The sequence below is a fragment of the Siniperca chuatsi genome, linkage group LG19 (genome assembly GCF_020085105.1).
Source record: "Siniperca chuatsi isolate FFG_IHB_CAS linkage group LG19, ASM2008510v1, whole genome shotgun sequence".
In the NCBI taxonomy this organism is placed as follows: domain Eukaryota; kingdom Metazoa; phylum Chordata; class Actinopteri; order Centrarchiformes; family Sinipercidae; genus Siniperca; species Siniperca chuatsi.
This window is the reverse complement of record NC_058060.1, coordinates 22,673,787-22,686,612: the sequence shown is the minus strand read 5'-3', so window position 1 is coordinate 22,686,612 and position 12,826 is coordinate 22,673,787. Positions and strand designations below refer to the sequence as shown.

Below are 12,826 nucleotides of genomic sequence, written 5' to 3'. Positions count from 1 at the left end.
GTAACCACTGGTGCCACCAAATCAACCAGTACTAAAACCTCAGGGTCAAAGGGTAACTTTGATGTCTTATCTTTGTTTGATGTTCTATTCTATACATTTACACAAAGTCTACACATCCTGTGTAGCGAAAGCAGCATGTTAGCAGAGCAGCAGCAGCTTCAGTCCTCCATGTGTAGACAGCTGTATTGATTAAAATAGAAGCGTATGTCTCCTGTGTAGACACACCTTTATTGTAAATAAAAATGTAGATTGCATGCTTGGCCTGACAGGCAAAACCCAGGGCAAAAACAGATAACAAAGCACTCACCGTTACCCATGAGGCTTACTGCTGGCAATAGCTGTAATGGTAAATGGACTGTACTTGTATAGCACCTTTATAGTCTTCTGAACACTCAAAGCACTTCACACTACATGTCATTCACCTCTTTCACACACACACACACACTGATGAAACTAGAAACTAATCATTCACACAGTTCCTCTCAGTACCAAGGACACTTTGACATGTGGGCTGGGGGAAGCTGGTATCGAACCGCCGATCTTCCAATTAGAGGACGACCCACTCTACCTCTTAGCCACAGCTGCCCCATATTTCGATCAACTCAGTTTCTCTCAGCAGGACAGTAAGAGGACACTGTTTAGAGAGATTTTAGTGAGTAAATCAAACGGAAGCTGTGGGGAGAAAAAATGGGATTTTTGAAGAAGAGGAAGACATGCCCCCCACTGGCAACTACACTCTTGCTCACACTGGCCCTTACACCCCTCACCAAATACCAACAGAGAGTCCCTGACCTTCCTCAGCACGATGACGCCTTCCTGTGTACTTCTATTGGTGGTGATATCAAACATGCCGGGACCATCGCTCCCGATGATCCTGTAGTCCATCTCTGCGTTCTCGCCGATGTCGGCGTCCATGGCCCGGATCACTCCCACTGTAGACCCAAGCTCATTGGACTCGGGCACTCGGAACTCGTAGAGGGCTGGAGAGAAAGAATTTTGTCTTTGTGATTTTGGTGGTCGCATGAAAAGAAGAATTGGTCAATCAGAGAAGCATTGTCAAGGTGTACAGAAAAAGAAAAAGCTAGAGAAAGAGAGGCTCAGGAGTGTAAGCGAGTCAGAGTGTGACCAGGACCTGACAACTGAGGTCACGTCCTATTTCTATTCTGTGTCCATTTTAAGTTTTTAACACAAAGATGCAATTCATTTAAGAGGTGAATCCATACTTCTTTTAAGATTTGATCAAAATTAAAGCATAATAAAGTACTAAAGCCCCCCCCCCGACACCGAACGAGCAATTTTTTTGACTCTGTTAGTGAAAAAGGAAAGTGTGTGAGTGGGTGACTCAAAGAGCAAGAATGCAAGAGAGCAAGTTAGGGAGAGAGTAAGTCAGAGGCAATCAGAGCGCAGCAATAGCAGAGAGAGGGAGAGTGTGTGCGAAAAGGAGAAGGCGAGTGGGAGATTTAGTGCTGCAACACTTGTAGATCAGCTGTGGAGCAGACATTTCATATGCGGTAAAACATATTTCATTTCCAAAACAGACATTTGGCCTTTCACATAAGTTACTACAAGCGGTATTGACTCACTACTTGAAGTTTAGGATGTAACATAAATTTTGGGCCAATTTGCTCAACATAAATTAATTGCATCTTCTTCTTTTTTTTTTTTTTTTTGGTAAGATGAATTCCTGGTTTGAGGCGGATAAATTGATGGCTGCCTGTCGGCCGCAGCGGCCCCAGCTGCATCTTGTATGCTTAAATAAATAGCTGGACTGCAGGAGGGAGCGGGCCTGATATACACACAGCCTGCGGAGACAAACAGCACTGACACACTAATAAAACATGCTGACAGTGTTTTGGCAATGCCTGAGTCGGCAGGTCTCCGTGACGCTGACACTTGCCTCCACACACAAATATATACACACACACATACTAAAAGCGACGCACCACGAAAAGGTTTCCCTAGGCTAACAGGTATTTAGCATTGGGTGGAAAAGAAGAGGCATCACTCCGGCAGACAACAATGATATCGCTTGCTGACACTCTACCTCCTCTGGGTGTCCCATTACAATATCTCTTCCTCTTTCTCCCTCTTTCAATCTTCCCCTCTGTCTGTCTCCCCCCCTCCCTCCATCACAGGCTGTCTTTCTGTCGCCCGCATCACTCTTCCTCTATCTTCCCTTCCCGTCACCTCCTCCATCCCTGTCGTATCCATCTCCCTCCGTCCTCTCACTGTTCATTCATTGGTGGAGGGGCTGAGATGACAGCGTCTGTCTCACCCCCCTCCCTCCCTCAAGCTGGTGGGAGGAGAGAATGATAAATGGGGGGGTGGCGGGAGTTCTGCGGATGCGTGTTTGCCATGCTTTTGTGCACATGCGTCACCCACTGTACAGTTGGCACTTGCTGTTACTGAGGGGAAACACGACGACACCAGTAATCTGTCAATCTGATCTGGCTGCCTTCGCCGTTTGCCAGATGCACGAGAGGAAGTGAGACGGGTGGGAGGGGGGTGAGAGAAGAAAGGGAGACAATGTGTGAGACTGAAAGAGAGTAGGAAGGGAGTAGAAAGGATGGATTGATGATTGATGAGTTAGAGGGTAACAAAAAGAGGGAAAAAGCGCACCAAGGACAGTGCGAGCACTAAATTGAGAACATTGGTTTTATGGAGTAAAAGGCAGCAGAAGAAAGACTTAATAGCGGTAGATATACAAAGAGAGTGGAAGAGTAGGGGAGATAAAGCCCAGTGAATGTACTTTTTTCATTTAATAGGGATTACAGGACTGATCTGATGCACTTTGCAGGACCCTTCGCTCTGTCATATGGCTCTGTATTTAATTATTTGCTGCCTTTAAGAGGACCGCCATAGTCGCACAAAACCCAGAGCTCCCTGCAATAATCCAAATTCATTTTGAAACTGACACCAGATGGGCCCTGGCTGCCTGGCATCAGCTCACAATGACAAGTGGTTTTCATGGGCTGAGTACTGGTCATTCTGTGTGTGCGTGTGTGTGGGTTTCCAGGAGGCTGTACTCACTCTTGGTGAAGCGCGGCGGGTTGTCGTTCACGTCGGAGAGGGTGATGCTGACCGTTGTGGTTCCCGAGAGGCCGCCCATCTGCCCGGCCATGTCTTTAGCCTGGATCACAACCTGGTAGTTTTCTTTGACTTCTCTGTCCATGCCAGGCAGGGCTGTCTTGATGAGGCCTGAGGTAAAATACACATAATTATGGTAAGAGTTTATTATGTGAGTCTATATGATTAATTTATAGTCATTAGTGAATTAATACAGTCCAAAATCACAGGTTTGTCTCAGAGGGCTTTACAATCTGCAGATTAATAAGGCCTCTTTATTTTCAGTTTTTATTACATTTATTTCAATTTTAATATGTATAAAAATATAAATGTGCTGCTTTTCTTTGTCATATATGATAACCTTAATATCTTTGGGTTGTGAACCGATGGTCAGATAAAACAAGAAATTTGAAGGCGCGACCTTGGGCTCTGGGTAATTATAATGGGCATTTTTCACTATTACTTGACATTTTATAGACAAAATGATTAATTGACCAATCAAGAAGATAATTGGCAGACTAACTGATAATTAGTTGCAATCCTAAAAGAATTTATCAATGTTTAATTTGATTGTTAAAAGTCTTGGAAATCTGACCTTGCTGAGAATTACAGCCCAAAACTTTTTAACTTGTGTTTTTTTGCTTGACTCTAATGCATCATCAGTAGCCCATTTGCCCATTTTACTCTTAACTTTCTATAAATGAAAGCATTTTCTGAGGTATGCTCAGCACAAGAGGACCTCATGACATCGTTGACCCTTCGACTGCGGTCAACAGTGTCCTTTTGTAGCGTCAAACATAACATTTAGGTGTGCTGGAACATAAAATGTGAAAATCGCTTTAATTATGCAGTATATCAGTTATTTTACAATGTAGAGCTAGTTTTGAAAGTCTTTCACTTTATTCTAACTCTAACATACACAATATTGGGTATAGCAGCTCTAAATTACATTAGATTACATCAGTAGATTCATCTCTATTGTCACTACACAGAGATAGATAAATAGATAGATAGATGAATGTACAATATGAACAATAAACCAATATGCAGTATGTACAGCGCAAGTGCATTGCTGAAACAATTAGTTGATTGACAGAAAAATAATTGGCAACTATTTTGATAATTGATTAATAATTTTATAGGCAAAAATCCCTCGTTATAGCTTCTCAGTTGCAAACATTTGCTGCTTTTCTCTGTTTTATATATCATAAACTAAATATCGTTTTGGTTTTGGACAAAGCAAGACATTTGAAGACATCACGTCGGACTCTGGGAAACTGAAATGGACATTTTTCACTATTTTATTTTTTAGACTAAATGATTAACTAATTCATCAAGACAATAATCAGAAGATTAATTGCTAATGAAAATAATTCTTAGTTTCAGCACAAATACAGTGTGCACAGTATGATGTAACTTTGATATATACAGTATGAACAGAGTCAACAATTAATATGTACAGCTCTATTGCCCAATTGTAAGTCATCTTTTAAAGTATGCAAGTCTGGCAAGTTGTTGTATAACGTTCAGAAAATCAACCCGCCATATGACATAAAAATTGTGTTTCCACAGTTGGGCTGCGTATATCTAAAGATAACGGTTCCCACCCGAAATATTTCTAAAAATAAGCCTGTCTGCAACAGCTGTATTGAATTAATGATATTTCATTTTTTAGATTTATGCATCTGCAGGCCAGATAATTAAACCACTAAGAACATTTTATTACTGAAAGGTCAGTGCTCTTACTCAGTATGCGTAGTGGTATGGAGCCCAGCGGCCACCCAGGAGCACATTTTGGTGTCTGTGTTCTCATGATTTAACTGGTAAGTGGACCAAAGGTCCAATCTACCAAAACCACAGCATGTTCCTTTAATTTTCTAAGTGTAACATTCACCTCCAAATGCATTCGGCATCATTTATTTTCTCTTTGGAATTAAAATCTGTTAATGTTCAGCCTTTCAAGTGCCGTGCAGTTGCTTACTTCTCCGCTCTGACACGTTAGATCTCTAGTTTGGAGTCAGGACAGAGACTGAGTGAAGCGTTAATTGGCAGCATATTCAAAAGGTGTGCTCCATCTCTCATCAGAGCCGGTCTTAAATCCTGTCTGCTATTACACGTTTGAATTTGAAGCATCACAAAAAGATGCAGGTGGGAGTAGAGAGACAGAAACACGTAGTGGAGTGGGAGAATAAAGATGAAAAAAATAAATTTCACCCTAAATAAACTGCTCTGACAAACTTCATCACTTTCAGTCTGAATAGATGATTCATTGCATATCAAACAATAAAGAAGAGGGAGAGGCTGACGTGGCGCATCACTCAGGCTCAGATCAGACTGGCCTACGCTGTTCAAAAGGCCCTCGTGGCAGAAACGAAATGCTGGCACAATGCAGCTTGTTTTTTTTTTCTTCCTGCTAACGATGTGCAATTCATCTCATGGACAACACACTGTTAAGAGAACAGCGATCGTTCAAGCGGTGTTGCAGGAAACGAAGCAAACGTATATCGGCTTTCTAGTAGCATCACACTCACACTATATCGTTGTCTACCTTTGTTATTGCTTAATGACTACAATACACACACACACAGAGGAGGAGAGGAGAAACAAATCCTGCTTATAATGTGATGTCCAGGCATGTCTTTGTGTAAGAGGGGATGTCAGCTTACATACCACATGTGGGATAAACCATATTACTGTTAATCCCTCCGCTAATCTGTAAATGGCTTTTTTTTGTCGTTTCCCTTTTGTTTAAGCAAAAAAGACACAAGCGGGATGTGTTCCAAAGAGCACATTAATGATTAAAACTAGCAAGCGGCTAGATTTTTGGGGTTGGTGATTTGCCACTCTCTCTACTATAAATCCCCCTCGCCCGTCAGCCTGCGAGAGGAGGCAGACGTGTGGGTATTTTTGGTTCGGTTAAAGTCACAGCATTCCAGGAGTTATTTCATGATAAATTGTTTTAATTTACTTTCCTGGTAAAGCTCAGCTAGCCTCTTCTATTTCTGCTTCAGTTTGTGATTTGTCATGTTTCCCAGAATGGCCACCTCCAAACGATGGGTGTAAGCTTGTTGCGTTCGGCTGTGGGTTACATATATAGGTGGAGAGTGCAATGGCAGTAGCATTGTTAGAGCTTTTCCATTGAAGAAAGAGTGAGGAGTTGTGCACATTAGTCAGAAAGCAACATCCTTCATAGCTGCAGTGCATGCTGGTCTACTGAGGCTACACTTGATGAGGAGAAATTATAATCTTTGTCTTTTTTATGATGGATTTTTTCTTGTATGGGTGCTAAATTTTGCAATTTTGCAAATTTTTCATGCAAGGCTGGAATCGAGCCCAGGACTCGGCCTCAGTACATGTTGCACGCGCTCTACCAGGTGAGCTACCAGGGCGCTGGTAATTTCTGATATCAAATTTCACTGCTGCTGAGCTGGAAAAATCTCAACTTTATCATATCTGTAATTAAGTCCTTAAAGTATCATATAAGACTATTTTAACTTGATTCCAATGAAAAGCAATTTGTTAGAACCATGTTATAAAATTAAGTTTATTTTTACTTGATTCTAGCAAAGCAATGTTTATGTATTCAAGATACAGACAATCATTTCTAGAAAGTCCTTGACCAAAGTTGGTTTAAATATGTTGTTACTGTAGTGACTTTTTAACAGATATTTTTAACAGATATTAACAGAAGTGACTTCAAATGGAGATTTTTTTTTTTGCAGTGTGCTCCTCTGAAAAAAGCCCCAAAGTCCCATTGGTCATGAATATAGCGACATGCTCTGGCTTTTGAAAAAGTGAAAATTCTTGAAATAACCATATTTTGGAAAACATGTTGAAATATTCTCACTGCACTGGCATATCTTTCCTTGTTTTTAAGACTCAATTATTGACAGAATTGACTTGACTTCACAAAGTCTACATTTGAAAGGAAAAACAACAAAGCATCAAAGCATTAAGAGTATTTTCGGGTGGATTTTACATTTAACTCGACACTGACCGGTTTCTGGGTCCACAGAGAAGTACGGCTGGCCCTCCAAGATGCTGTACACCACCCTGGCGCTGTTCCCGTACGTGGCGTCGTCTGCGTCTGTGGCTGTCACCTGAATTACAGAGGTGCCTGGGGGAAGAAGATTCATGACAATGATTTAGATCAACTCTTCAATACTGCTGAAAATTGCCTGCTGGATAATTGGTTAAGCTGATGTACCTTCTGATGAGGTGTCCGATCCTCTTCTAATCATGCTCATGCAGAATGTGACTGATAATTTCTGTCCCTTTGCATTACCAAAACCAATCTTTATTCCTCGGCCACTTATACCCTTATGCATGATTGATTTTCACAGGTAATCGATAAGTCCTAATGTATTTTTCTAAGTATATCTCTCTAAGCATGCAAGCGGCACCCATACCGGCTCTTTGCAAACCCTAAGAAGCCTATTAGTGTATCCACAGATCTGGAGTGTCTAAGAAGCCAAATATCTGAAAGCAGGCGAATGACTGTGATCCATTTTCTCTTCCAGAGAGGCTGAAGCCCTGTTTCAGTAGAACAAAGGGAAACAGTTAGCCAAGTGCTACCTCCCAAATGGTGCCTTGCAGGGCCAAGTGTTGCCTCATTACATACAGAAGAAAATTAATTGAGTAGAAATATTTAATGGCAAAGTGGTATAAATATAGAATTGTGCAATACAATGGGATAACGACTCCATGAAACTTCTCTAATTTGATGTCATTTATGATCGGTAAGGGTTGAAAGAGAGTTCCCCTCCTTTAAAATCAATTTGTCATTTGTATGGATAAATGATGTTGTGGTAAAATAAAATTGGGGGATCAAAAAGCAGAGAGAGAAAGACCATGGCTGTCTGATTTGGAGTAAGTGACAGTTCGGGAGGATTCCTGAGCAAGTTCACCGAACCTTGATCGCTAATACCTTTAACTAGTGAATTAGACTCAAAGAGGCTTTTCTGACATCCTGGCTTTTAGAAAATATCACTGATCCACATCAGCCATCTCATTGCTGACTTTAAGCTTTTGAGAAAAGAATTTTCTGACAAACAAGTCAGGAATAATCACATTTTTTGTGCAGGGGGAGTAAATTACCTCGACTGTAATCACTCAGTTGTCAAAGAAGGGGCGCATCAAAGTCGTCCCTTACTGAGCGTCCGAGGGAAGAATGTCAGAGCCGTGAGACTATAATAAAACTCGAAGTGTATGTCACATTTAAAGGGCCAGTGTCTCGACGCAGTCACTCGTGAACACATGCTCTGCCAAGCGGTGACATCACACCTCGGTTGTTGCCATGGGCACCCGTGCTGCCCTTAGATAAGTGCTGGCCTCTCTCTTGGGGTTGCTGAACCAAGTGACAACTCTGTCACATGTCTGGGCTGCAAGACCGATGTCCCTCAGTCCCCGAAGCACCGCAGCAGCAGCAGCAGCAGCAGCAGCAGCAGAACAGAGAGTTCACTCCATGTTTTCATGCAAGTATTGATTAGGAGCCTTTTTATATTGTTTATCTATATTCATGAGGCCAGTATGTACTTTTAGACTAAGAGCTAGAGCCAAAGTGCACAGTGAATTAAAGTTTCATTTGGTGCTGAATGATGAGAAGAAATGATAATACGCAAACAGCAAGTGGTGCTGTCTCAGAAACTGGCACTGCAGCAATGGAATCCGCAATTATTCACTGTGATGACACAGCTGACAATGCTGGTAATTAAATTAAATACTGTTTTAATAAGATACAATACTGTATTTAAAAGATTATCTGCACCAGTGCTGTAACCGTCACAGAGGCGCTTTACCTTGTTTATTCTCCGATCATAAAACAGCTCCTAGTCTTTCTCATTTAATTAGTCGGGCCCTCTTTGTTGAGCTTGCATCATTATTATGATTGATAAAGTCCCATTGATCCAGTAAGACTGGCATTTTCACAACATCTCTATTCTATTTGAATCATAAGCCTTTTAATCCAGCTCCTCACACTCACAAGCACACACCTTAATTTGTGCAAACACTTAATTATTGTCTGTTTTATGATCAATAAATATGGTTTTACACACTGAATGTAATTCTCTTTGCCTGCTGTACACACAAAAAACTAGTATGAATTATCACGTATTCATTTATAATTTCCTTTTTTCTTATTTATTTATTTTTATGCTATTATTATTATTTACTCATCTGTTTTTGTTTATTTTTTATCTATTAACGCATTCATTTCCCCATATGGCAAAATTATCTTGGGTGGGGGGAGGGCTGTAGGCTTACCAGGGCCTAGTCAGTCAGAATGGGGTATGGTGATTAATTTAACAATGCTTAAAAATGCTTAATGATTTGTTTCTGATATCATACTATGAATTCAATAAAATATAAAGAAAGGGTAACAATGTTATAAATTTAAAGTTTAAGTTGGCATCCCCAGTTAATTAATGTGTGGGAAAATGACGCAGAAACTGGATTTTCAAATTGATTCTACAAAAAAAATCTTAACTCAATGTCCGCTTACTTTTTCCAGAGCTTTCCACCGCATCTCACAGTGTTCATCAGCAAATAGATGGAGTTTCTGCTGACAAAGACCGTAAAGGCTCAGGAAAAAGCAAGCAAGTGGACCTTGAGTTAGGATTATTTTGTCAAACAATTTCCAAGGTCAAAGACGAATCTTCACGCTCAATCAAATTGATGTTCAGTAAACCTTTGTTGCACTGTTAGGAATAACACCAAACAAAACTTAAAAAACATGTAAAACTAAAACTTCAGCAACTCGCTTTGCGATTTTTGACTTGCAATTTGCTCCGAATCATTCTTTTGCACAACAAAATGTTGTAAAACAACACACGACATGACAACCAGCATGATACCATTCCACTACGTTCATAAGTCAATGAATGATAGTGAATTATCTCACAGCCCTATAGTGTAGGTACATACTACAACATGAAGTGCTCATGAAATAATGAGGAATATTTACGGCAGGTACTTACCGATGTCAGACATTTCTGGGACTCTGGCCATGTACGGGTCCTTAGTGAATCGAGGCTCATTGTCATTGATGTCGTGGATCTTGATGATGAACTCGGACTGACCCTCCAGCGCCTCGTTGGTGAAGCGGTTGACGGCTTTGGCGTGGAGGATGTAATAGGCCTTCTCCTCCCTGTCCAGCCTCTTGGTGGCGTGGATGTCCCCTGACTTCTCGTCTATCTTGAAGAGGGTCCCTGCTCCCTCCCCTGTCAGGACGTACCTCACACTTCCATCTCCTCGATCTGAATCTGAGTGAAGCTGTGGAAAAAAGAAAAGAAAACATGATAATGTGGATCCCTGCAGCACCGAAACAACAATTTCAAGCAACAGTTTGTGGCGTTTTCGTTTTAATAAATTTCCACTTTGCAGCTCTCTATTGCTAATTTATATAGCACAACAGTGATTCAAACTCCGGTTTATGAAAGCTTTCACATTTGGTTAATTTGCTCTCATGAACACCAAGTGTCAGCTAGCTCTTTCAAGGGAAATATCTCCTAGTTAGCATGAGCAGAAATAGCCACTGTGAACAGAAACTTCATCTACATAAAGTCTAAGAAAAAAGAGAAACATCACAGTGCTGGCTGCACTGTTTGATTGACAGGTGATCTCTGAGAAGTGCAGAGCAAAGAAAACATCCCAGCAATGAGCTTTGTACCAAAGATGTCAACAAAATCAAATTTCAAAGCAGAATCACAGTTTTCCTCTTAAGTATTTCTGATACACTGTGCACATATCAGTGATCTGACCAGTCTGGGCCTTGGCAAAGAAACACTGACAGCTTTGATAAGTGCGTTTGGTGTTATTTAACAGATTCATATCATCTTTAGTAAACTGTCACCGCGTTATGACGATACACATTCGTGGCTTCACCTCGCCTCTGTGAAATTCACACCCTGCCAAGAAGAAAACACACAGCCTGAGCGTTTAAAATGTTGCATTTCCTGGTATTGTTACATACAGGTTGTCATCGTGCTTTTTACCGCAAGGCCACAGTGGCATTTTCAGTGCTGTAAAACAGAATGCCAGTGGGTCGAAGTCTGTGAAGTACCAGCATGAGTCCGCGCACGTCTGCCGCCTGCCAGCCCCTGATGGATCAGCAACACGTCCAACATGCCAGAGGACCACGAGAGTCCACTTGTCTGTGGAGCATCTCATTATTATCTGCTCTCTCCCTCTCTATCTTCTGTTTAATTTTTTCTGCATGAACAGCAGCTTAGCATGCGCTGACTGACATTTTAATTCCACCACCAAATCCCCCCAACATATTTATCTCAGAGAACTCATCAAAAGCTTGTCCAGTCATTTCCCCTCCCACTGCTTTCCTGCCTACATGGCAATAATTGCAGGGGGAGGTAAAGGGCAAAAGGAGTGCACATGTTTGCAAAGTACAAACCGAGGCAAACGCCATCTGAATGTTTACCCCGATAAGTGGGCGCTAGGACATAATTCTGAGGTCTGTTATTGACACCTTGTTAACTCAAGTGAACCTGCACATTTAAATTTTGACGGTTGGAATGCATATTTTCCTTTGAGCGTGAGTTATTGTTGTGTCTACAAGCGTTCTTGGCTCCGCTGGTGGACAGACTGAGGGGGGATATTGTGCGTTGCAGCTGGGTCACGTGGGAGCACATTGCAAAGTCTCCCTTCTCATCATATATTAAAAAGCTTTTCATGCCAGGTGCTCGGAAGCTTTACTAATTCATGCTGTTTTATCAGGGCAAAGCTGGCACATGTGAGACGAACAGCTTTGTGGATTAGCATCTTTAACACTATTTTGTTCGCCTGCTTGAATGCTGGTAAAAATGACTGTTTTCATTCCTTTTTCTGTCTGTCTAACCAAGCCAGTCGAGTGTGTTGCAGAATTTTAGCATCTTCGGATTAGGATCTAGAGTGGAGCAAAGTTTCATTAACCCACTTGAATTCTGGTATAAAAAAACAAAAAAAAAAACTGTTTTTGTCTTATGCTCTCTGTCTAACCAAGCCAGGAGAATAACCTGCAGGATTGTATTTGTTTTCTGTTCTGCTTTATAGAATGTGCTTCCAAACAGAGGCTGAAAACAATCCACTTCAACATTATTATCTTTCTCCCGCTGTTATAGCTGCAATGTCCTTTTCTATGATTGTCTATCAAGCTGCCTATCTCTGCTGGCACGACAATTCAGTTAATAACCGTTGAGGCCTCTCCTTTCGGCTGAGATGCGAGATAGACAGTGTGACATATGCTGTGTCGACTGTCATTTCTATGGAAACAGAGAGATCTTGTGGTTCTGAAGAGTTCCTCCTCGTGCCCCTGAAGGATATTACAAGGCAGCTCAGAGTATCGAACTCCAGGACCTGCTGCAGTGACCCCATCCCTCCCAGCTGCCCACCTTGCTGGCGAGGAGAATTTACTACTGCCCTTCTACACAAATTAAGAGGGGGAAAAAATCTCTCCAGGAAATCAATGTGGCAGCACAACGTGCATTCACAATGGCCCTTTGATCAATTTATATTGAAAATACAATTAAACTGTCACAGGGGGAGAAAAGAAAGCCACATGTGCATTCAGTATGGTCACCAAGAAGCCCTGGCACATCAATAGCTAGCCTTTTCTCCTCTGCCCTCCTATGGTACCAAATCGTAAAAAAGGCAGAGAGCATGACGCTATATCCATTAACACTGGGACTTCTGGGACTGTGCAAAAAAAAATAAATCTCCACCTTATCAAGTCAATTCTGTCTATAACAGAGGCCTAAAATACGTATTT

General features: G+C 41.4%; 1 protein-coding gene across 2 annotated transcripts in view; it reads right to left on the bottom strand.

Moving 5' to 3' along the window:
* LOC122866376 (cadherin-6-like) overlaps nt 1-12,826 on the bottom strand; it is a 57,007-nt gene that overhangs the window by 16,959 nt on the left and 27,222 nt on the right. For both annotated transcript variants that reach the window (XM_044175970.1, XM_044175971.1), the window contains exons 3-6: nt 10,044-10,338; nt 7,064-7,183; nt 3,031-3,198; nt 793-980 (exon numbers count right to left, since the gene is read on the bottom strand). In XM_044175970.1, the coding sequence (XP_044031905.1) occupies nt 793-980; nt 3,031-3,198; nt 7,064-7,183; nt 10,044-10,338 (771 nt within the window). The remainder of the gene's footprint in view (nt 1-792; nt 981-3,030; nt 3,199-7,063; nt 7,184-10,043; nt 10,339-12,826) is intronic.